General features: G+C 45.0%; 1 protein-coding gene across 1 annotated transcript in view; it reads left to right on the top strand.

Annotated features, from left to right (window-relative positions):
- LMNTD1 (lamin tail domain containing 1) overlaps window positions 1-26,616 on the top strand; it is a 1,426,354-nt gene that overhangs the window by 1,076,154 nt on the left and 323,584 nt on the right. Inside the window, exon 10 of the mRNA XM_078647754.1 lies at window positions 14,057-14,298. Coding sequence (XP_078503880.1) covers window positions 14,057-14,298 — 242 coding nt within the window. The remainder of the gene's footprint in view (window positions 1-14,056; window positions 14,299-26,616) is intronic.

The raw sequence follows: 26,616 nt of genomic DNA, 5'->3' as shown, positions 1-26,616 counted from the left end.
TCAGACCTTAAAATAGCTGCTCACCGGTCATGACCTTACCGCCACAGGCCAGCATTGTTGACCGACGATCTGGCCTCCCCCATCCTAGCCCTAAACTTGGACTGACTTATTTAGCAAATCCCTCTAACCACGCCCAAAGATTATTAGACCACAGGACATTCCCTGCCTCAGTCAGGTGGACCCCGTCTCCCAGATAGAACTGCTTGCCCCAGATACAACCGCGTGGAATCGTCTGCAACCGGGGGGCTCGGAATAGTTTGTCCAACTGTGTGTTGATCCTCTTTACCGAGTGATTCAACGCCCTGACAATGTCCCCCCCTCGCCACTGCCATCGGGGGATAAGTTGCAACCATAATACTGTGCAGCCCGGGCACATCTTCGTGACCCACCCAGCAGTGGAGATAATCTCCTCTATCAAGATGCGCCTCCCTAGTCTGGCCAAATCATTCTCCCCCAGGTGAAGTATCACCACTGACGGGGGGCGGGCTGCTGCGCTAAGAGTCCCTGGAAGAAGCCCCTAAACTGGCTGAGGCACAGACCCCCCCTACCAAAAAAGGAAATATGGAACCCTTTCAGTGCAGCCCTTTTCATACGGTCTCCTGAAAGAAAAACATGTTTAGCACGCCTCACATAAGAGTGGCCCACAATCCAAGTCACCAATTTCGTGTGTCCTTCTTGTTGCTTGTGCTGCGATGGTGTTGATCGTTCACGCACGCCGGCGAGTTCCTCCCCTGCGTCACAGGTTTGAGAAACTGCAAAAAAAAACCAGAAAGATACCAGGCGTGAGCACCGTCCTGTCACAACAAGTCTATTCGCACATATCTTTTGTAACACTCTGATGACCATCTCCCCAGTCTCTTTACACTCTCAACCGGGAGACCCCTCGCTACTGCTTCAGTTGCTGCCCCGATCCTAAATGAGTGAGTGCCAAATTCTCTGGGGTCAAAACCTGCCTGTCTGACTGTCAGCTCCAGGACTCGCCTAAACTGGTACCTGGTCAATGGCGTGCCGTCTGCGTGACACAACAGTGCCCCCCCCATCGTGCCCCCTGGCTGCCTGTGAAAGTACTCCACATGTGAAACCAGGCAGCAAGGGTTGGCCCGTGCCCGGTGGAGCACTATGGTGTGACCCCGGGACTCCTGGTCAGTTTTTGACCTCTGAATTGTCACCCACATAGTATCCTCCCTGATCTTTACACAAGTCCGCTGCAGGCCGCCCATCTTGTCTCCTTTTGACCCTGCGACTAATTCACCAATTCTCAGAGCCCCATAGAAGGCCAGGGAAAACGCAGCTTTAAACAGAAGTACCTCCCACTCGGAGCTACAGACACTGTGGAGTGCACCCAATAAGGCTGTCAGGCGAGCTAGCCCAATGGGCCTTCTTCCATCTGGTGTGTGACCTTGTAGACAGCGCCAACCCTTCAACGCCTTGCGTACCATAAAGGTGTTAGTAGGGTACCGCATGCCCTTAGCCTGCGCGAAAAAGGAAACCGCCGCCCTATGTCTACTCGCCGCCGCCACTGAGCGCCCTTCCCTGTGCATTGATTCCAAGTAGGCCGCAAAGCTGTCCTCCTGCGCCCACCTAGCCTCCCATTCCAGCCCCAAGAAAGCCCGGTAAGACAAAAACGCCCCTTCGTAAGCTGTCTTGGTCCTGGGGGCTAGGCTAGCAACCACGAGGTCCTGTAGTCTGGGGCACCAATCTGCCAAAGTACTGCCGGGAAGTGGGCTGGCGAGGGGTCTGCTGCAGGAAGATGCTCCCTGAATACCTGCATTTTGAAGCGAGAAAGGGAATCAGCTGCATTGTTGAGAATACCTGGGAAATGCTTAGCTCTGAAGACCACATTCCATTTTAAGCACTGTAACACAATCTCTTTTATCAAGCGGAGTATGAAGGGGCAGCGTGCCCCCTGTTGATTTATACATTCCACCACTGTCATGTTATCCGACCAAAACACCACTGATTGATTACACAGGTGTTCTGGCCAGACCTTCAAGGCCACCCATATTGGGAAGAGTTCCAGGAAGCCAATATTGGCGGTCAAACCCCACGCTTTCCATTCCTCCGGCCACCGGTGGGCGCCCCATTTGGACCCTAGAATGGCGCCGAAGCCCACACCACCAGCAGCGTCAGTCCATAAACCCAACTCTGCTGATGTAGCGGGGGGACCGGGCCACACTATCCTGCCATTAAAATCCTCCAGGAATGCCATCCATATATGCATATCCTGGCGAACCTCAGATGACAGTCTTGTGCGGTGATGCTTCTTGCATAGACCTCTCATAGCCTGCGCAATGGAGCGTGAAAACGGGCGTGCCATTGGGATAACCCGCAGCGCAAAATTCAGTTGCCCCACTACTTCCTGTAGCTGTTGCAAGGACACTTTGTCTTTGCGTAGGCATTGACAAAGCGCTGCTCTAAATCTATACACTTTGTCCCTGGGCAACCTGAAGCATCCCTCCACCGAGTCAATCTCAATACCAAGGAACTCCAAGCAGGTGGACGGGCCGACCGTCTTCCCTGGAGCTAGCGGGACCCCAAAATTACGCAAGAGCACGCAAAATTCCTGCAATGCCCAGACACACTCCTGAGAGCCCGCCGCACCCAAGAAAAGGAAATCATCCAGGTAATGCATGACCTGCTGGTGGCCCGTCGCCTGTCTCATGACCCACTCCAGAAACGAGCTAAACGTCTCGAAGTAGGCACATGAAATGGAACAGCCCATGGGCATGCATTTGTCCATGTAAAACTTGCCCTCGAAATTGAAACCAAGGAGGTGGTGGTCCAAAGGATGGACTGGGAGGAGGCGGAAAGCCGATTCTATGTCGGATTTTGCCATCAATGCCCCTGGCCCCAGAGCTCGCAATAAATCAACAGCCTGGTCAAATGAGGCATATTTTACGCTACAAATCCCCTCATCAATCGCATCATTCAAGGATGCTCCTCTTGGTGCCGACAGGTTGTGAATCAGTCTAAACTCGCCTCTCTCTTTTTTAGGTACTACTCCCAGCGGGGAACACACAAAATTGGGGACAGGCACCTCTAGGAAGGGGCCCGCTATCCTGCCCAGTGACAGTTCCTTGCTACTCTTTGCCCCCACCACTTCAGGGTTATGCTTTACTGACAGTTGGTTCCTGCAACGTGCGCTACCTGTGTACCCCCCCGCCGGGATCCTAAAACCATGTGAGAAACCTTCTTGGAGGAGAGTGGCCGCTGTATGGTCCGGGTATCTATTCAACCATGGGATCATTGCCAAAACGTCTATCGGTGTGGGAGGGCCCGAATCGTCTGCACTATTCTGGCTTCCCCCTCCTCCTCTGACCGTGGTTGCCTTGCTTGGACCTACAAGTTGTCTCGGGGTGGGATGGGTGACCACAGACTGCACATGCATGTCTAAATCTACAGGTGCCCTGGGCCCTTGTGCAGGAGCGCTTATTAAAGTCCCAGCATACCCCTTTTCTCTCCGACCCCCCCCCCCTATTCTTCCCCGGGACCTCACTTCCTTGGGTTGACCGAAAGGGCTGTTGCGGTCTGGCGGAGAACACCCTGACTGCATTAGTGGCCTGGGATGGGGCTGTGTCCCCCGAGAACTGCTTTTGCCAAGACATCGAATCTACTCTGTCCCATGCCAGTGATGAGTCAAATTCCTTAGCTTTTCTGAAATTCACATCATACTCCTTCCACGCATCCCCAGTGTATTGATCGCTCCACCCCACAATCCTGCTCTGGTAGCAAGCCATTGCTGCCTGCACATTAGGGGGGCTTTCGGCCACAATAGCCGTAAGGACGGAAAAGGCCCTGATCCAATTCTTCAATGTCTCGTCTACCCTGAACCTGGAGCACTGTGCCCTCCATTCACTCGGATGCATCCATTCCTTCAATAACTTGGCCTGCTCCATCTCCCTATTGTCTAGTAACAATGAAAAAATGTAAACATATTTGCCCGCCCAAATCAACTCTTTAACTGCCTGTGACACATGTTGTGCCAAATTTTCACTCCTGGATGGCACTGAGCCGTCCCCCAAGAGAGGCAGAGCCACCTCCTTACCATTGACGGGCGGCTGAACCGGTAAGCCCTCGTCTCCCTTCGGTTGAGCGGGACTGGAACCTGTAAGTGAAGAAGATGGCAGCGCAATATTGTCAGCCGCAGCTGCGGCTTTAATCTTTTCTACCAATTTCGCCGCTTCTGCTGCATGATCTGATGAGGCAGGAAATACGCCACCCTTTTGCAACCAAGGTAGTAAGGCGGCTATTTGAGATACCAACTCAACCGGGACCGGGTCCAGGTTGCCCCCTGTCACAACTGGGACCTCAAGTGGCATGTCTGGTGGCACTGGCGCGATAGCCAAGGGAGCAGGGGTTGGCGGCACACTCGGGACTGCTGGCGTTACAACGAGCGGAGGGATAATCCCCGCCGGGGTGGGGGCCGGCGTCATGTCCGGCACCGGCGCCGCGGGCACAGGGCCAACTGGCAGAGGTGCCAGAGGAACCGATACCACAGGTGCGGTTGTATTCGGGACCGGTACTAGAGGCACGAGGGCTGGGGCATTGTACCTTGATTTTTTGTCCTTAGATTTCTTTGGTGGGGTAACAAAATCACCCCTCGGCAAGGGTGCAATTCTCTGCCGCGTGGGCCTGCCTGATGGGCCTGGTGGATCAGCAAACCTCTCATTCATGCGGGCTTCTAATTCATCCACTTTCCCCAGCCTCTTATTAATTTCACCCATCTCCCGCATCATGGCGTGCATCATAACCTCCATGCTAGGCCCTCTTTTACCACCACAGCTTGCCCGGTTTGTCAGGGGTGAGTAAACTCTATCGTAGACCCACCCGGCGGCTACCAGAAGCAATGAAATGCAAGCCCCCCGCTCTCCTCTTACCGCTGCACTCCTGCGTCCTCGACAGCCGGTACTGGGTGTGTGGCCACGTCCGCCGTCCCCCCACTCCGAGCTCACCGCGTAGAAGCTGCTGTAGCTTAACTTGGGGACATACAATAGTGACTGCCTGTAATAGAAAAATTATTAATACCTGGCGATGGCTAATTCGAATAGTTGCTGGGAATCCACAAAAACACACAGGGACCAAAATTAATTTCCCAAAAAGGGATGGGGGATTGATCCAACCTTTATAAATCACCCCTCTGTTAAACCTGGTTGTAGCAGCCAACCAAATCCAAATGCCTACACCTGGCTATCCCTTTGGACTACCCCACAGTACATGCGTCATAAAATAATTTTCCCTGAACGCAGTGTTCACCTCAGTCACCCCCAGGCGCTGCCTTAATTGCCCCTGATTTTTTCCCTCCCACAAGAAGAAAGGTCTCCGGGGCGCTTAATCAACCGGACCGCTAAGACAATGAGGCAAAGTCCCACCACTCACTCCCTACGTGTTAAAATTCCCAGCTTGTATTGTGGCTCGGCCTGCAGATCGCTTCGTGGCCCTACCGATTGACTAACGTATGGTTACTGGCCGCAGGCAGCGCTGTTCGGCCTTGTCTGCACCCCGCCCCGACAATAGACCCGAATTTGAGTTCGCGGAACAACCCGCCGGGGACCGCCTGAAACGACGCCTCCTTCCGTGTCCGGCAGCGCTACTCCGCCTCGTAAGCCCCCCGCCCCGACAAAATACCTTAACTCAGGGGCCACGGAACATGCACGCCGACGTTTCTCCCCGTTACTCCCCGAGCCGACCTCCTCCGGACATTCGCAAGACGATGGCCACGCAAAGTGAACGCCTCAGGTGCCGCCCTTCGGAGATGCTGTCCGAAACCTGGAAAAGAAAAACGACAAAATTACTGAAAAACAACAAGCCATGAGCACGGGGCACCACCGGTGTGGAGGGGGAGCGTCCAGGAAGCAAGGAGTTTCCTGGGCGCTCCTCAACCCTTTATTGAGCCCTCAGCCCGCCCCCCCGACCCGGATGTCGCACAATGACATCCGGGTCGGGGAGGGCGCCGGCCAATCGGTGGCAGGGCGCGCCCCTGAGGACACGCCCCACCACCGAGAGGCTTTGTTGGAGGGGGGGGCGGTCGCCGCACCACCATGCGTGCGGGGGGGCCAATGGCCCCCCTTTTCAGTTGCTGTTGATATACCCACACGCAAATCCGACCAATACGTGGCATCCGGATGAATATAGCATGCTACAACGCATGCTTTTTACATCACGTTCCGTAACAACGCTGTGTCTTAGATACATGTTGTATTCAGGATACGGGCATGAAGCCCCACCCACTTTCCGCCCATCTTTTTAATTGGCTTCTGTCCCTGGCCTACGTAAACTGTGGCTTTTCATTGGTCAATGGGCTTAGTAGCCCCTCCATAGTGCCACCTTTTCTCTTCTTGTAACCGCCCATAAGGACACCTCCTGTTACATGTGTTGTTACTCGAGATGCTTTAAATGCAGCCTCCAAACACTATTTTCTTAAATAGCTTAGTCCTGCCTATGGTTGCAGGCAGGACATGCTCTCCCTCAATGCATATTTTTCTTTTTCATTTATCCATTGTGGCATGCCTCGGCAAGCATAATGACGGCAGCGTTTTTTTTCTTATTTACTGGCCGAACGTGGCCGCATGACTCTCTGTTTTATTACTTTTTTTTTTAACATGGCGGCACCCGCGCTTTAGCTTTGAACATTTTAGGCTAAAGCGTGAGAGCCACAATTGCTTTAAAACTAAACAAATAAGCAATCACGGCACCCACACTTTAGCTTAAGATGTTTAAAGCTAAAGCGCGGATGTCGCTGTAGTAACAAAAGTAAATAAATAGAAAAAAAGAGTGCATATATTTAATCTCATGTGAAATCCCAGTTTTTATTTTTAGCGCCATTTTAAAAAACTGTTCTTTTACTGCAGAGGAGAGGAGTTTTATTAATCTTTTCTAAGGTTCTTTCTATTCAAGTTTAACCTAAAAGGATCCTTGTGCACCTACTGAATTTTGTGCGCTATACTTAAGTTCACTGTTTTTGTAGAACCATATCTTGCAGCAGGCTGACATCATATGCACTCACTGGAGTGGGAATAGTATTTTTTACCCCTACGCTATCCAACGCTTTCCCTACTGTTGCACTCTCTGGAGTGGGAATAGTAATTGTTACCCCTACGCTATCCAAAGCTTTCCCTACTGTTGCACTCTCTGGAGTGGGAATAGTATTTTTTACCCCTACGCTATCCAACGCTTTCCCTACTGTTGCACTCACTGGAGTGGGAATAGTATTTTTTACCCCTACGCTATCCAACGCTTTCCCTACTGTTGCACTCACTGGAGTGGTAATATTAAATGTTACCCTCCTGCTATCCTACGGTAAAATATTGTACGTTTTTTATTAATAACTTAAATTAATTATATCTTAATTTTAAGGTTATTTGAGTATTTTTAAGTATGTTTTAGGTAATTATATTTATTATTTCATTAATTTTAAATTACTTTTAAGACATTTAAAAAAAATCGATATTTTGACTGACTATATTTTTTACAGACTATATTTTGGATTCGATATTTTTGTACTTACCTGTTTGTAGATAGGAATTCGATATTTTGGCATTCTATATTATGTCAGTAATCCACTTTTAAGTGATTCTGTCCTACCACTTTTGGTATATTAAGACTTTTTAGGTATTTATCTTGGATGGTTCTCAGCCCATATGCGGTGCTGCATGATGGCTTTTTCCTCTGTCCTTAACTTTACCATTACCCTGTCGCGGTCCGTGCAGGTAACATCAGTGGGGCTGTGGGGCCGCGTGGGGGGGAATTTTGAGGGACGATGCAGAGGGCAAATTAATTATTCATTTAATTTTCCCTCTGCATTGTCCCTCGAAATCCCCCCCCCCCCCCCCACACACGTGGCCCCACCTCTGTTACCTACAAAGACCGCGGCTGCTATCACCTGTGAATCGATCTCAGTTCTGGACCAAACCATCTATCTTCAGGGTCTTAGTCCGAGCTCATAGATAAATCATCTAATATTCTCCTCTAGTTAAAGCATGCCACTTAGATTTCTTCCTGGTTCATTTGTGAGACTTCAAATCTATTTCTCATCTCAGTTGTTGGTTCTTGTAACATCTGCTCAAGGACCCTAGTTGTTGCAGTTGCAACACACCTTCTGCTTTCCTCCTTTGCCCCTCGGGTCCTTCTTCCACTGTGTTTCGAGCCATCCAACTTTAAGTACTTTGTGGGGTTCCTGCATCATATTGCTACTCTTCAACAATGTAAAAAACGGTTCAAAGTGTGACTTGCCATTACATTGCATCCACTGCTTTATAACTAGAAAAATCTGAACCTGGCATTACGGAGGCTGTAATCTCGATGGTGCTTCCTTCATTTATTAAAAACGAGGCGGTCCTGCATCCTAGAATGAGCTCCTATTTGTTTCCTAGCCTCTAGGATCACCTTTTATTTGATACAAGCCACCTGCTGCAACAATAGAGGACAACGAAAAGCTATTTTCTGCATGCATTATATTATCCACAACTTAATCGGCCACACTTATTTCACCTGCTTTGAATACTGACGGGTAATTCATGCAGATGTTATTAATTTTATGGACTTTTCAATTCTGCAACAGAGGTGACTTAACAATAAGGTGTATCAAGTTACTGAATTATGGACGTGTTTATCCTTAACACTATTTATTCACCCTCCTCTGAGTTTCAGTAGTAGAATGTCAGGTTTTCTCTTCCCTGTTTCATTGAGCTATTTTTTATAGTTTCTCGTCTCGCAGCGCACACTCCTCTTATATCGAATTTTTTACTTTTTGTTGCGCTCTTATCGTTATAATAGTAACCTCCTTGCTACAGAGCAAATATCTGCAGGTTCCAGCCATAGAAGAATCTGTATTTCTTACTTGAGCACTCCCTCACTCAGTTTATCAGTCTGCTTGGTTACTTTCGGAAAGCATGGTGAGCATGACTGTTCTAAGTTCTCAGCGTGTTGTTTCCAGGTCTAACTGCCATGACAGACTTGCCGCCACTGTCCAGTGTGAGCTTGGCACATCCAGCCGGTGTGTACTTTTGATCGATCCTTGCTCCAGGCTCAACATCATCTCGTTCAGATTTGGGAGAGCATTTCCTCCTCCTGACATATATGTTACTTTTGTCTCCCACCTATACTGCCCCTGCCAGCCACAACCCGCACAATTGAGTGGAAGGCAGTGGCTGGTAACCCTTTCTTCATCACTATGAGACCATAGCACTGCTCCAGTCACCAGCATGCCCTCTGAATCAGGGGACAGGGATACACAGAAGGGTACACAGTAAAAGCACTTTCTCTTCATATGTCGGGTCCACTGCCGTTTAGTCGGAGAGCTCCTGACCAACGTTCTTGCCAGCCACTAATGTCCCCACCTGTGTGGCCTGAAAGTCCTACTGTCATGTCTTTTTACTTTCAACACAAATCTCTTTCTTAGACAAGCAACGTTGCCAGTTTCACAGCTAAAAAAACATTTCACAAGGTCATCCAGAAAAATAAAATAGCAAGGCAACACAGAATTCCAAAGCCATGCAATGGATTTTTGTTCAAACAGTGCTAAATTAATAATGCCCTATATGAAATGGAATTCCTTAAATAAGAAATAATTATTAGAGATCATTTTTAGGAATACAAAATGGTATAAATGCTACTGATGCAATCAAAAATCATATTGTCTTTTTGTTATCATACTCTTTTCACCCCATTTCTGACTCCTTTTCACTAGATGCCTCAAATATACAATTTGCTCCTTCACTTACAAAACACCCAACACTCCTCCTACTTTCATGAAAGACTTTCCCTAGAGTGTGACACCAAAACACGCAGAAGCAACATCACCCTTTCGCTGCATACCCAGCGGCTGGAGAAATATAAAATTCTGCGACAAGCCTGGTCCTGCAGTTTTTCTTCTCCTGTTCAGATTCACCATACTGTCACCATCATATCTTTCACGGAAGGACTGAAACTTATCCTGTTCAAGTCTGACTTTGAAATGAATTGCATGATGGCTTGCCTTTCTCTCCTTGACTCACTCTACTTGTCCCCCTTACAGATTATTACTTGCAAGTAGGATGCACATGAGTACCATAGATAAAAATGAATTGTATGACTTATATATTTAACTAGTATATCTATGTGTCTGTGTACGTGTTGACATTTTCAGATGTGACCAGTTAATACAATGTAAGAACCCATGGTAGGATTTCTTCTATAACATTGTCATTGAACTCCCACTGAAGCATTAGTTTTGGCACCAAAAGCTTTGAGCAGGACAAAGCTGGATTTCGTAGCCTATGAGTTTCCTTCACCGTTGGAATAGGTTTGTCCCCTCATCGACGCCAAAGGTTTTACCTTCTGACTTAGTCACTGTTATGGTTCTCATAATTCACTGATGAGGCACGACTGGAAGGTGGAGATAGGCATAGCATCACAAAACTTGATACCTTTACCATAAAGTTTTGCTGAGGCAATTTTTAGTTTGGCAAAAAGATCTTAACAGGACAAAACGGTTTCTTCCCTACCAAGGATGAGACCTCCCAGGGCAGGCCTCTACAGTGTGTCCCACTTTTTCCCAACTGCTGTAAAAGTTACTCTTGGTCATTTCTGCAGCCCGTAAGTCCTAAGGGCAGGTGTGTAGGCACCAGGACACCCATTACATATAGGGCTCACTGTCCTTTTTTGCGTCACTCTACCCCGTATACGTAGTGCACATTGAACCGAGTGAGACAGTGTGCCATATTGCAGTACATGTGCTATCCCCTATTCAGCTGCAAGCTCCCACTTGCAGGGGTGACAATGCATTAGTGAAAGTTGTACCGGCTGTTTCAAGCTGTGGGCCAAGCCTCAACCTAGCCTGCATTTGAATGGGGAGTAGAGGTCCCACTGCAGTCAGGTGCAGTGAGTGTCTGCACCTTCCTGCAGAAACCTGCCAGGGGGCTCTTGAGAGCCCTTTTCCTTCTTCCAAGGGGTACCCTCAGGGTGCGCACTAACTGTGCATCACATCTATTATGCACAGTTAGTGCACCAGCTGAAAGCCTCTTTACCTATGCACCTGCATCTGTTATATGGCACAGGCATAAAAAGGCCAAGAATTCCTGCCCATGTTCAAATGCGAGAACACCCCATTCAGATTGTACAACTGAGATTGCCTTTTTCACAGGCATGATCGGCATTATGGAAGAGCCTGCACAAGCAACTGAGGACGTTTCTTTGATACAAAAGAGCTCCATGGGCCAGAAAACCGAGAGCACACATCGATTGCACCTCTTTTCCTGGTTACCAATGAAGATATTCTTTGGAATGGATTTAAGTGCATTATGAAGTGCAGCAATAGTGCAGTTGTCACAGTGCTCAAAGTTTGATCATATTTACGAGGATGTTCAGAAACACTATGGCCTAAGGTTGTCTAAATACAAGTTTGCAGCTATATGAAAACAACTACAGAAGCTCATCATTTAATGAGTTATGAGACACTGAGGGAGGGGATGTCAACAATCTTTTGACCTGGTATAATTTGTCGGGCCTCATCAAGACATAGTCATCTGTCTTCTGTAACTGACACACAAGAGAAAAGCGAACAAATATAAACAGAGTAACTCCTGATATGGAAGTACTATTACCTCTCACTTACACATCAATCAATGGAAATGTGCACCGTCCAATGAATTCGTGCAATAGTACCCCAAAAAGGGCGCTATCAGGGAAACTAGTACACCTACAGCAAAGTATCAAAAAACAGCAGTTAGTGGGCCCAATCCATTTCTTTAAAATAGATTTTGCCAACCAAGTGATGCTCTAGGAGAGATACATTGTGGCTAGTCCAAAGGAAACTAGAAACAGTGTCCGTGGTGTGAAAGATCATTCAAACACCAGGGGCCCGAAGAAACTGTGTCACATACCTGGCATCCCGAACATCTAGGCAAATGTGAACCTGTGACTGATACACATGCACCAACACATGGCACAACACCAGTTAAGATTGAATACAAAAATACATCACAAAAAACACTACTCCATGTGAGTAAGCACAGTCAACTACTGACGTCAGCCATGATTCAAAATCGTGGCACTAACTAGCTGATATCTGTTTAAAAAATACATTCACCCAGGGCGCCTTTGTAATTTATCCTCAGAAACATGTAATGTTCTGTATGCTCTCGATTGCATGTACTGTGGTATAAACTGCCGCCTGGGCGCTGCTATATCTCAGCCTCAGAAACTGGATAATGTAAACCTTCTAGAGCGTACACTGTTGCTAGTCTGTCTACACTGTCATTTGTCCTACATGCAGCACCGCATATAGCGCATCCGCTTCGGTGACGTGCACGCCGGTATTTTAATACCGGGGGAGGCCCTCGCTCGCTCTCTTAGCTCACAGAGAGGCCGGCGGACGAGACGCGCTGGTACGCCGAGTGAATCTTCACAACCAGGGTATTTCATTAGGAATCCTGAGCCCGCTGCACAAATAGTTACTGCCACTGTCTCGAGCAACTGTTTATTAAAAACAATCCTTACGCGTTGTTTCACCATCCTCCCCACAGATTCCTAAACCATTGCTGATACATGCCCAGACACTTAAACGCAGCCTTTCAAAGAGGCGGTTAAGTCGAGTACTATGTCAAATCTAGTCATACTATCCCTCCTGGCCACCGCCCGCCTTTTTGTTTTGTTTTGTTTTGTTTCTTAACACACTATATGTCCATTTTGCTTATTTTTAGTGTTGAACCTAACGATGGAATAATGGGATTAATTACCCCTAAGAAACCATGAAGTTTGCTCTTGGTTGCCCACCGCACTGCGCGTTTTGGTGAGTGTGTTAACACTTCAGGCACATTCATCAATCAATTAGGCTTTTTAATTTCTATTGGCCACCATTCTGAACTCTCACAGTTATTTTCAGATACCCCCTGTCCCCGTCCTGATGATGACCTGCAGCAGAGGACCTTATTAACCCTTTTGCGTTAGGGCTGAAACGGCGACAAAACCCCTGAATAGGCCTACCTCCTACTTTGATCCCCCGTACCGGAATCACAGATGTGGCTACACTGTGATGAAAAACGAAGAATACTGCTGTATAAAATATATTGTATCTAATCTATAGGGGTAGACCGGAAATTCTTGAAGGGAGACCATTTTTCTGTCAAATTTTATCGCTGGATCCCTCCTGCATTTATTCTTTTGAATCGTCCCTCTGTAGAACACTTTCTACTTCCTTCACTTGAGCACAACCTTCTCATATTCTTTTCTTTTTCCTTGATGATAACCGTCAAGTACGTGTACAACTGTGTATCATGCACTTGAACCTTTGATTTGTTTGAATTATACCATGACCAAATACATTGAACATAAGTGGCCCATAGCCTTTTTCCTTTTCCATGTGTGCCTTTTGAATGTCTTTATACGCATTAATTGGTATGTTTTAAATTTAAATTAGAGTTGTCTAGGACCACTGTAATACCACTTAAGCCCACATGTCATTTAGCTTCCATGCTTCAAGTGCAATTGCTGGGCCAGATTGCAATGGCCTTACTGGAGAATTAAATACACCACCTTACGGTACAACTTTAGGGGCAGAGCACATGCACTACAGAACTCAATGGTAGTATCCCAGTGCATAGAGTCCTAATACCAGAAACAACTGAGCCCAGAAAAAGCAAAACATCCAGGTTGATCATGTACAAAAGGAAGCTTGCCACATACATCATCTGAATTTTGAAAATCTTTCCACTCTTTAAAAAGCAAACTCTTGTAATAAACAATGAAGCCATCTTTGGTAAATCACAAAGCTCTTCTCATGTGATGAGTGGTAGCAACTCTTTTTGTATACAAGGCCAAATCGAAGAACAAATCTTGATTATGTCTCAAGCTCCCCTAACAATTTACATCCTTTAATAGCAGATGCTTCCAGTTAATAGACAATTGAAATAATCAAGAGCAAATCAGTCGCCAGATTAAACAAAACTATGTGTTTAACAAAGTATAGAGCATATAAGAATCTCGTTAGTCATGAATTGTTGAGAAAGCTACATGTTTAAAGTTTCAGGTTTGAACATCTATTTCTATTAATATATTTTTTTATTCTTTTGCAAACCAACAGTATGGAACATATACAGATCCAACTGCCCTCAGGAACACTTAGTCTCCCAACAGTCACTTCAAGTTGCTTGGTAGACTCATCACAAACTTCATCTAAAAAAATAGTTCCTGAAACTTCTAAGCCCTTTTTGCTTGATGTTGATGCTTCTCCTCTACCACCAATAAATGTAGTTGCATCTCCAAAAACGTCTGCATCTGCTAAACCAACGGGAACTCTTTCAAACACCGAGGATAAGCGATTGGGTAGGTCTTCAAATATTGTATAGTATTTGATGGTTCAATTTTCTACCAGTAGTAATTTTGAATACTTTTCATATGGAGTGCAAAGATAATCCATTGACTCTAACATCTTCAACGCTTATAATTAACACATATGCATTTTGGAGGACCCAAAATCTGATTAACAAAGAACATTCGTTAATTGGTGCCCAATCAATCATCAAAAAGGGTATCCACGGTTTTAAGGAGACCAGTGGATTATCATGATTCTTTGGAGTCCTGATCACTGTGTTATTGCATTATTGGCCTGATGTATTGGAGGGTTTTGTGGATACAAAATCTGCAGTTTGCAGAATCACAGGTATTGAAACTGAAAAACCGTAAGTTGCAATGTACAAAATATACATCACAAGTTATATATGGTTTTGTAACTTGCAGTGTACACATTGTGAATCTTTGTAATTCAGAAAGGAAGAAGAGATGTAAAAGGGACATTACCGACTTCTTGCAAGTTGAAATGAAATACATTAATGGTTTGTGACACAAATTGCAGTCACACACCATTAATTAAAAGCTGACTTCTCAAAGGATATGGTAATTCATTCACCAATTCACCAAGTAGAAGCTGTCATTGAGAAGCAGCTTCCACTTTGTGAATATGGGCATGGGCATTGGAGGGAGCACCCAGAGGTCTAGGAATGCTTCATGTTCCCCCACAAAAGCTTTTTGCGTCATACCAAACCTTTTAAGTCTTATTTGACAACACAGCTGTCTACAATGCCCATTGCGTACAATATACATACAATGGACTTTGAGTCAACCCCTTTCAACTGCTAGTTTACTTGGATCAGCCTCTTTCAACCATTAGCTGGAGGCACTGTGTTGTAAAATAGAACTCTCCACAAGAAGTAAACTAGATAAGATTCCACTGAATCTACTCCAATCTGACATTTTTCCTTACTTACTGTGAAACATGCTCTCCTTAAAGCTCCCAAGACTTCTTTCAATGTATCCTAATTGTGTGCATCTGAATCCCCAAAAACCAAAATATCATCCTGGTAACATAGAACGTTTTTTTCATTTCACCAAACACATTTTGCATTACTCTCTGAAATACCACAGCCGTTGATGCTAGGCCAAACTGCATATGGGAAAATGGTAAGCACCAAAAGTACTAATAAATGACGTGAGTGCTTTGGAATCCAGATGAAGTTCTGGTGGTAGGCAGATGATAAGTCAACGACACTGAAAACGTCTGTTTTGCCAATTATTCATGTTGTTTATCCTGGGCAAAGGAAATCTATCAACCCATATATTGGCGTTTACGTCTCTTAGGTCCACGAAAAGATGCAGACCTCTTCACCCGCCTTCTGCGTTACCACAATTAGCGCCAACCATAATGAACTCTCACTAGGCTCTATAATACCTTGGGTTACAAGTTAATTCAATTCTTCTTTGAGTGGCTTCTGCATGAGCTGAGGAATTGGCCTAACCTTGTGTACCACCAGAACAGCATTGTCCTTCACTTTAATCTTATGCTGACACTTCTTTATTTGTCCCAAGTTTTCGGAAAACACTTCATGGAACTCCTCACATACCATCTTGAGATCACACCTTTTGGATATTTCCCATCCTCGTCGCTAGAAATGTTGTAAAACAAAACTTCTCACACGAAATGAACTGGATAAGATTTTTATTCCGTGACAGCCAGGCAGACCTCTCAGCTGCTAACAACAATCACTTGTTTCCAGCACATTCCAACGGTCATGGAATGTGGTAGTCCACCAAGGAGGGATGGAGAACAGGGAAAGAAGCAGAGCAAACCAATAATATCGCAAATACAAACAATATATATATTAATTAATCCCTCCAAGATACAGCACTTTGTCAATCACATATTAGATCGACCCAGACAAGCATTTCTTCATTGTCTGTTTGGTGCATTATTCCGCCCCTATGTAGTGCTTGCATTGCAACGAGGAACTTTTTTTACATCTAAATGGTACACTCAGCCATCAAACGTTTTGTCACTTTCAATTCTTTATAGCAAACATGCACTTTACACAGAAATCTACCTCTTTTTTAACTGCAGTAGACATTTTTAGGGCTCGCCTATCCCATTCCGCAAGGAATGGATAGGACGAGACTATTGGGGCTAAACTAAGAGCTAAACTTAAGCTCTCAAAAATGTGGATTTCCAGAAGTGCATGTGTCCTGTGCACGCGCTTCTATCCTCCTGCCTGCCTGCCTTGCATCACCACATCAAAGCCAGCCATCTGTTGCTTCCCCAGCGTGGTGCCACCAGCAGCTTCACTTTAAAGGGATCCGCTCCGCCCCCTGCTGCATCAAAGGCAAATCCGCGCGCTTCTTCTCTTAAAGACATTTCGTGGCACTTTGTGTGTTGAAGTTATTTTTGGAGCGCTTCTTCTGTCCAGATTGGTTGGGGACAATTCTCATGCCACATATCTTTCACGGCATGCCCATATTTTGTCGACTTTTACTAACGGCTCTTTCCTCCCTCAATGGCCCCAGTCTCTGCTTCCAGCTCTGTGCACTCACCCCTCACCGCTCTTGCATCCTTTCACTGCCTCCCTTCACTTCCATTACCTCTCCTGTTTAATGGTTCCGTCTGCACGGGCCTCTCACTGCTGTCTACAACTCTGTCCACTCCTTCCTTTCTCTATTCGTAGCGCTCACTTATTCACCTTTTACATTTGCAGCCTTGGCTCTCCCCCGTCCCGCCCTTATGTCTGCCTCCCGTTTTGCCTTTCCCGGCTCTCCCCTTCCGCCTCTCTGCCCCCTGCCTTGGTTTTCTCCCCTTCTGCCCTCTCCTGGCTCAGTCCCCGCAGTCCTCCTGTCTCCCCACCCCTCCTTTATCTCTTCCTGCTCCCTTCCTTCCTTGGATGTCCTCCAGAAATGTTCAGGTTACTGCCTCAGCATCTTTCACAGCAGCCTCCCCATCCAGGGATGGCAAAAGCAGCCATGAAACCATCCAGTTTGAACACTGCCAGGACCCTGAAATGCAGGACGTGCCCAGTGCAGCTTTAGCCTGCCCCCTCACACTGTCTACGCTACACTACCTCCTCCCCACCATATGGCTGGCCTGCTCTCGGATTTAGGGCTCTGTTGGTGTACGGCATCAGTGAGCAGAGTACTACCACTACGTGATTCGAGTGTTTATGTGACGGGCGCCTCTTGCAGTGTGAGTGTTGACTTTTTTTTTTGTATACCTGGCACGTTCCTCTAGTGCCCCTTTGTTGACCTTTTCTTTTGTTTTATGTATTCCGTCTGCAAAGCAGGGTGACTGAGAGACGGTCAGTAACTTGTTTTAATTTGCGTAACAGAGAGCACATAAACCGAATTTTAATAGTGATTCGGCTACAGCCACTTGAAAGCGGCTGTAGCCAAGCCATTATTAAATTTCAGTTTATGTGCTCTCTCCCTGTTATGCAAACTAACAAAAGAATTATAGCGTATGAAGCTGCTGCCTGATAACAACACCGGCACTTCCTTTGTTACAAATTAAGCACTAGTAGGGCGGCTATCACTGCGTGTTTGCAGCTATACACAAATTAAATTAGTAACGTAGCTCCACTTTAGGTCATATTTATTTTTGGTGTGTATAAGAATGCGTCCACAATCACAGGCTATTGAGCACAATCGGACATTAAAACCTAGTTTCCAAACTCGTTCATTGGCAGTTTTGCCCTTTAAACAACATCGCCTCCCCCATTTGAACAATTGATGTGCTCTGTGTTAGGACGGCTAAAAAAAACTTGCTGTTTAAAGCTGATGCCTGCTGAGAGCCCAGGCAAGAAGCCGGGGTGCTTTTCAAGAATCCATCTAATGTTACTTATGTCACCCTTTCTTTTCAACAGAATTTGTTTGAACCTGTTTCCCACAGCTCCCACCAGGGTGCATAGTCTCTCGCTTTCTTTCTCTCCGTCTCTCCTGCTCTCTTTCTCTCTCTCTCCCTCTCTCGCCCTCTCTCTCTCACTCTTTCCCTTTCTATCTCTCTCTTTCACTACCTCCCTCTCTCTCTCTTTATCTCTCCTAACACTTTCTGTCTCTCCCGCTCTCTCTTTCTCTCTGGCTCTCTCTCCCCCTCTATGGCTCTCTCTACTCCCCTCTCTCGCTCTCCCTCCCAACTCTCTCTTTCTCAGTCTTTCCCTTTCTCACCCTCCCTCTCTCTCTTTATCTCTTCTCCCTCCCTTTCTGTCTCTCTCCTCTCTCTTTCTCTCTCTCCCGCTCTCTCTTCCCCCTCCTTCTATTTCCCTCCCTCCCTCTATACCTCTCCTCTCTCTCCCCCCTTTTTTCTCTCTCTCTATCTCTCCTCCCTCTCTCTCACTCTCTCTCTCTCATCTGTTGATCGTCCTCCCCCACACACAACCTCCAAACACATCCCCACACACACACACAACCCCACACACACACACACAACCCCCCACACACAACCCCCCACACACAACCCCCCCACACACACACAACCCCACACACACACACACACAACCCCACACACACACACACAACCCCCCACACACACAACCCCCCCCACACACACAACCCCCCCCACACACACAACCCCACACACACTCACACACACAACCCCCACACACTCACACACACAACCCCACACACACAAACACACAACCCCCCAACACACACACGCACACCCCACACACACGCACCCCACACACAACCCCACACCCCTCCACACCCCCCCACACACACAACCCCCCACACACACACAAACCCCCCACACACACAACCCCCCCCACACACACACAACCCCCCCACACACAACCATCTATCGATCTATCTATTGCCCTCACTCTTTCTATTGCCCTCAGTCTATCTATCTATCTATCGCCCTCCCGCTATCTATCTATCGCCCTCCCTCTATCTATCTATCTATCGCATCCTCACAGCATCACTCAGCACCAACACAGAATCACTTGTCGCCACTACATCACTCAGTGCCACCACAGCATCAATCTGTGCAACCATTCAATAACAACTGGTTCAAATATGTTCTCTCAATGTTTCAAGCTTTATTACAAATGTCACAAAAAGATGTTAATATTACACTTCTGTTCTTGGATTTTCGTCACAAGAAAATACACTGAACATAATCTTCACAAAAGTTATTTACAAAAGTTAAAGCTATTGCCATTATAAATTACAATAACTTTATTTAAGTATTAAATATTTTTTTTTAAAAGCCATTGTTATTTATAATATCAATACATCTAAGTCACGTAAATACAACACATTGCATTACAAATGCTATAGGTGTCACATTTGCGAAAGTTAAAACTATTGGCATTGTAAATGACACAGCTATTCATTTCGCTATTTTCAAAACCAACACATAAATAAAATATTTGTCCTTTACAATACCAATACCTCAAACTTTTCTAATGCGAGACCTATTGCATTGCAAATGCTTGTTTAATGTTTTTGTCATACTCAAGTGTGAATCTAACCCTAACATGGCCCTTTTGTGCTTTTTTATCACATAACTAATACCAAATGACCACCCCAATGCTACAACCAGCAATATTACCACAACACCAACATTACCACATTATCACCAATATCACCACAACCAACAATACCACCACCAACACCACCACATCAACCTATCCACCACCCTTGACACTTACAAAACCACTAGCTATAACAATGCTACTACTACTAACTTTACCAATACCATCAATATCACAAAAAATACCACAACCATCAATATCATCTCGACCTGACAACACCAACGCCACCACCAATATCAAAACCACCTATCTCACTGCCATCAATATTACCAACATCATCACCACCAATACCACACAACTAGCACTACACCAACTAACAATTTTTAACAAAGCCAACAAGTCTGGTTTTTATGTGCTATCAATTATAACCACGAGTTCTGCCTACTTGTGTTTACCCGCATTGAGGCATTAAACCCAGATGTTTTGGTTTTGCCAGTGCTTGTTTTTAAACAAGCTTTGTACCTTGAAGGAACTGGGCTGCACCAGAAAAGAAATGGCATTTTGTAAATATGCATGCAGTCCTACTGGCCATCACAGGCCTCAATTCCTACATTAAAAGGAATTCAGAGGGATTCAGAAACAGTATTCCTGCTTCTACGTTACTGGGGCAGAGATGTAGCAATATTACCAGCATCATCACCACCAATACCACACAACTAACACTACACCCACTAACAATTTTTAACAAAGCCAACAAGTCTGGTTTTAAGGTGCTATCAATTATAACCACGAGTTCTGCCTACTTGTGTTTATCGGCATTGTGGCATTAAACCCAGATGTTTTGGTTTTGCCAGTGCTTGTTTTAAAAAAACTTTTGTACCTTGAAGGAACTGGGCTGCACCCGAAAAGAAATGGCATTTTGTAAATATGCATGCAGTCCTACTGGCCATCACAGGCCTCAATTCCTACATTAAGAGGAATTCAGAGGGATTCAGAAACAGAATTCCTGCTTCTACGTTACTGGGGCAGAGATGTAGCAAATGCTAGCAAATGGTATTTCTGTGCAGTGAATATTTGTACATCCATCACAGTATAAAAAGAACCTCTGGTTGCATCGCAGATGATGCATAAACATTGCATTGTGATGCAACCCATAATTAGTGCATTGGGTCCATAGTCTTATGCAAATGGCAAATAAGGAAATGTGTAATATAGCCATGGCATGTTTTTTACCATACCGTTCTCACCATAAAAATATAGGTCAGTAGTTTACAGTAAAAAAAAAAGAGAGAAATAAACATCAACAAAGTTATGAATATATCAAAGGGATGTATTCAGACCAAACTTACCCAAGATAACAAATTTGGGACTGGCTTACACTCAGGACGGTTCAAGTATAACTCTACAGACGCTATCAAACATGTAAGGAAAACATTTCAAAATATTATTACTTGATGTCTAACTTTTCCTTTTGTGCATTTTAAAGTAAATCTATTAAATGCAGCTGAGAAATAAACGTTCCTTTCTCTGATTAATCACTTGTGCCTCTATGTACTACCTCACAGTGCTAAAACTCTGCTGGCACCACAGAATGCACTCTGGAATAGTACTGTTCCTGGTTGGTGGGTGAAAATATTATTAATTACATGTGTTTTTCTTCTGGTTTTCAGGTGACCTTATGTCCCTGTGAGGCCCACGGACTGTGTTACTCTGACTACCAGGTGCTAGAAGTTAGTAAGCAGGTAAAGATAATGAGAAGATAGTCGCAACTAGCTTACTACAGCATATCAATATTCGACTTCTGGCTTTTATTGTCAAGTTGTTTTTCATCTTTAAAATCCTACTGGCTAGCTATGAATAAAACCTCTCTTAGTCAAAGTACCTCTCAGGAGTCCACAAAAGTAGTTAAGTACCACTTTAAAATTGTTATTGTTTTTAACATATATTCCAAAATCACAAATAACAAAGAAATTGTTCCTACGACACATCTGTCTGATTCTCAGGCTTCAAACCCTCAGATAACCTCGTTTGTGAAGATCCCCCTGAATGACTCTGAGATCTTCTTGATTCACAAGACCTGATCTGGCTTCCCTCTGGACATTTCCCCCCCCCTCCCCTCCCCCACCCCCACATTCTCAAAGGGGCAACTCAGTCCATTAACCCACAGATCAACTCCATTTTTAACCTCTCCCTCGAGGCAGGCTGAGTGCTATCATGTTGGAAAAAGGCACTAGTAGTTCCTCTTTTAAAAAAAACCTAGCCTGGACCTGTCATGCCCTGTTAACTGTAGACCCACGTCTTTTTGCCCCGTTTTTGGGAAGATGCTTGAGTCTCTGGTCAACCGCCAGATTACCAGATACATTGAGAAGACCAACGTTCTACAACCTTCACAATCTGGTTTCCTTGCTGGCTTTAGCACAGAGTTGGCACTCTTAGAAATGACCGATTTTCTTAAAACCCAAACCTGACCTTGGCACAAACTCTATAGTCATTTTGCTTGATTTATCTTCCACTTTCAACACAGCGCTGTATGACATTTTATTACAACGGCTTGGGAATGCAGGAATAGTCAGCAGCTTTTGGAAATGGCTAAAATCTTTCCAAGCAGTACATCACCCCCCCTTTCACCTCAGGTTACAGAGAGGTCAATTGTGGAGGACAGCAGGGTTCTGCCCTTAGCCCTATTCTCTAACATCTATATGCCTCCCGCCTCCTGCTGCCATTATACAGTCATGAGGCTTCAACGTGGTATCTTGTGCAGCTGACACTCAGTTGATGTAGACCTTCAAACACCTGAATGTATCTGTCATACAGGGTTGCTTATCAACAGTTGCAGAGTAGATGCACAAAATCTGTCTCTTCTTGATCTTGGATAAGTCTGAGTTCCTAATATTTGGCACATCCTCTATATTTGTGGCCTACAGAACTGCGCCAACCTCGGGCACCTACTACTATCTTGGGGTAAAACTAGACAATGCATTGTCTTTTAAACCACACTTTAAAGCCACCCAGCCGTCTGTTTTTCTTAGTTGAAATGCTAAAAAAGACTTTCAAATTTTTGCCTGAACACATTCAGAAAATCATCACCCACACTTTAATGATGTCAATACTTGTTTATACCAATGTGCTGTTTCTCAGATCTCCTCAATTACAGATTAACAGATTACGGCGGGTTCAGATCGCAGCAGCCAGTCAAGTTCTGTACATCTCAAAATGTCAATCAATACTGTACACCCTGAAAACCCTCCACTGGCTTTCTATTAGCCAACACATACAATGTAAAACTCACATGATTACGTTCAAGGCTACTAAAATGAAGGCCCCAGCATACATCTGTGACAAGATTAAAAGATATCATCCCCATAGAGTAGCTAGATCAACTAACCATAATTTGTTATGCATCCCTAGCATCTACAAAGCAAGAGCAGGAAGCTGTTCTTTTACTTTTTGCCCAAAAATGTTGGAATCTTCTCCATGGCCATATTAGGTGTATAACATCAGAAACCACCTTTAAGACCGTCTTGAAGATACATCTCTTTGAAAAGATTTAATATAGGCCTGCTCTATATAGTCTGAGATTTCTCTTTCCTTGCATCTTGCTACAATTTAGCGCTGGGACGCTCCTGTTGGAGCAGCTGTACACTCTATAAATTCTGATCATTCATTCATTGTGAGAAATTGGGATATTGGTTGAGGGGTGTGAAAGGTCCTCTCAGACGATAACCACAATTATTTTCAGGGTGACCCGCAAAAGTCAGTAAATTAACCTGTTCTTATCTCTTTAATAGTTTGGAACAAAAGTAGTTGAGCTTAACTTAGAGGCAAAGTATAAAGTATGTATGCAATGTACAAATCGTAATAAATCACAGCACAAGAATGATCCCAAAGCAATTTAAATATATAGAGTAAGTTTTAATAAATAAAATGATACCAGAACTACAAAAATCTAATCCAAGTTTTAAGTAGATATAGCGCTTAAAAGCACAAAGCGCCACTTTACATCATCTGGTCATGCTAGACCGCTGAAAGTCACAAGTTCCAGCTGACCACAATGGAGCATAGACCAGATACAGGGAAAAGGTTAGTTCAGCTGAAAAATGTACGATCCCAAAGTCTGGCGTGAAGAGTTCCATTTGTGATGGAGGAGTGTATAAGGAGCAGGGAGTGTGTCATAATGGTAGTCTCTGTAGAGTGAAGAGCAGGGCGGGCTGCCTGGTCTGTCCTCACTGTAGTGCATAGAGCTGTGTGGGGGTCACGGACGATCATTGCTGAAGCTTCACGCTGGTGGTTACAGCGAGCTGTCTTTGCTGTAGCGCAAAGTGCAGATCTTGCATTGCCTGTCATCATTGGCAGTCACTGTAGCATGAAGAGCATGGTTCACCAGAGCTTTGCATTGATGGTCTTGATGGGCGGCAGAGTCTCTGCATGGATGGGCCCGTTCGTAGTTGTGAAGAGCCCCACATTTTAGGTTTTTCCTTTCTTCACAGGAGTAGGTCAACTGATGTCAGCCAAGGCTCTAGCACCTGGTGAGGCACCTCTTGGGGATAAGGGTTCACTCCAGCAAAGGCCAGCAGGGCTCAGATCTAAGCCATTGCAGGAGGTCAGCTGAGCAGTTCAGGGATGTCTCTGGAGCTTGTTGTGTCCCTGTAGGTGAGACAGGAGTTCAGCCAACTAACCCTTGTTGTCACTTACGTTTGCTTGGGATGAAGGGAGCAGTTCCCGACTTCCTTCTGAAAGATCAGGGCAGTCCACAAGCAGCAGGGCAGTCATCTGGTTACAACAAGGCAGTCCTCTGGGGAGCAAGGCAGACCTTAAGCATCAGGGCATTCCTCTGGGGAGTAAAGCAGTCATTCTTTTGTAATGTCCATAGATCCAGGAGTAAACTGATGAGTGGCTTTGGAGGTCCAATATTTATGCCTGGTGCCAGCCTTTGTAGTGAGGGGATTCCCTATACTACCCCCACCTGTGGTTCCCGGAAAGTTATTCCCCTGTCAAGGCTCCAAGAAGTCTGGGGTGACAAAAACCTAGTGTCAGGTTTCTTTGTGGGTGATGCAGGCAATGCCCTTTGATGTGTAAGCAGGGCTGGGAACAGCTCTGCCCCCAACCATCTTGGCAGGATGACCCATCCTGTCAACACCTATTCCCCTTTGTGTCAACGCTGAAAAGGAATACACAAACACCGTCAGCAGAACCATTCACAGTCATGTGACTCATGACACTGGCAGAAGGCACATATATCGTTAGTACATGAACATACCCACTTAGACACTGAAACACCCACTCACAGGCCCACTCAGACACTCACACCCACTGAAAGCTGATACATCAGAGACCAACTGAAAGCTGATACATCCACTCTCAGACCCACTCAGACACTCATACACTCACTTAGAGACCCACTGATACACTCACACACCCATTCAGAGATCCCACTCTAACAATTATACCCACTGTCACAGACACATTCAGAGACTCATAATTGTATAGAGTTATTTAGATAGTAATGTATTTAGTGTGATGGTTAGAATCTATTATATAGTTCTACATTTTGAATGTGCTAGTGGCTATTGAATGTCTGCTTTTGTCTTGCAATTTCACAAATCATGAATATCGCAACATCGTCATGAATATTACATTCATAGTACGTATATGCCAGCTACACATAAGACCGGATCCAGAGTTTCAGGTTGCTGAGACACACCCTGTTGCCTTTGTCTTTAAAGTGAACTCTATCACTTCTGTAGGTTTCATGCACATCACAACGCAGGTTGTTGTTGTAGATTGGGCCCATGTTATGGTTTCTGAGGAATGCAGAAACAGTTTTATTAACATGTTTCTTGGCTTTGTCAATATGTGGACACAATTGATTAGACCACTTGTATTTCTGCCTTTGGCGTATTTTAGAGTACACCAAGAAAGTATCATCAATAGTGCAAAACTATCCTTCATTAGGATTTCCAGTCCTACGCCAGTCAGTGTGCCTAGGTCACTGTCACTGACTGTGCACAGTCATGAAGTCAAGGGGTTGAGAATCCACAATGCTATTAACCAAAGGAAGCAATTGATGCCACTTCAATCCTCTTTGGCCAATCCAAGTAGGGACCATATCAGGCAAATCCAAATCCCTATCAATACCACTCTTTCTAGCAGCCTCTCAAACCCAAAAGATATAGCTGTGGCCCACAATCCACACTCTAACCATTTTAGCGTAGCAGACAGGAGAAAACTGCCCCTGAATAAAGCAGTTTTCCAAATGAAAGGCAATTAAAATGGATTGCTCCTGTTTAAAAAAAACAGATTAGATTGGATGCTGTGAAAATGTAGGTGAATAAAATTAGGTAGTGTATTGAAAGCTTAAGTAACAAGATCTATAATTGGCTGCAGTAAAAATAAAACGTGTAATACAGACTTGGATATGCTTTTTATGGTGTAGAGTAAACTTCATCTGCTGCAGCTTATTTTTCAACTAGTATGGTCCTTCTAGAATGTGCTGCGAACTTGTGACCTACTGGTTCCTTTGTGTTGCAATGGAGACTGTGCTAAGAGTGTATTGGGGGAAAGGTGTTAAAGAGAGAGTTGTCTGTTTTCAAAAAAAGTAACAAGTCTTTAGAGTCATTTTTGTGTAACAAGGGTGATTTTCCTTGTGAGGGCTTGCTAATAAGTATGAAGTACTCGTAAAGTCATAAAACAACAAAGCTTAATATGTTTTTGGACTCCCGTTTTTATTTCGCAAATTTGTCACGACAATCGTGAATAAGTCGCGAATATGCACAAATACCCTTCCACATTGAGCTTCTTTATAAAAGTGCATTAAAGGGTTAACAGATATTAACCATTCAGAAATGGACTTACA

This window comes from Lissotriton helveticus, chromosome 1_1 (assembly GCF_964261635.1).
Source record: "Lissotriton helveticus chromosome 1_1, aLisHel1.1, whole genome shotgun sequence".
Classification (NCBI taxonomy): domain Eukaryota; kingdom Metazoa; phylum Chordata; class Amphibia; order Caudata; family Salamandridae; genus Lissotriton; species Lissotriton helveticus.
Note: the sequence above shows the minus strand (reverse complement) of the source record. Positions and strands in the feature narration are given on the sequence as shown.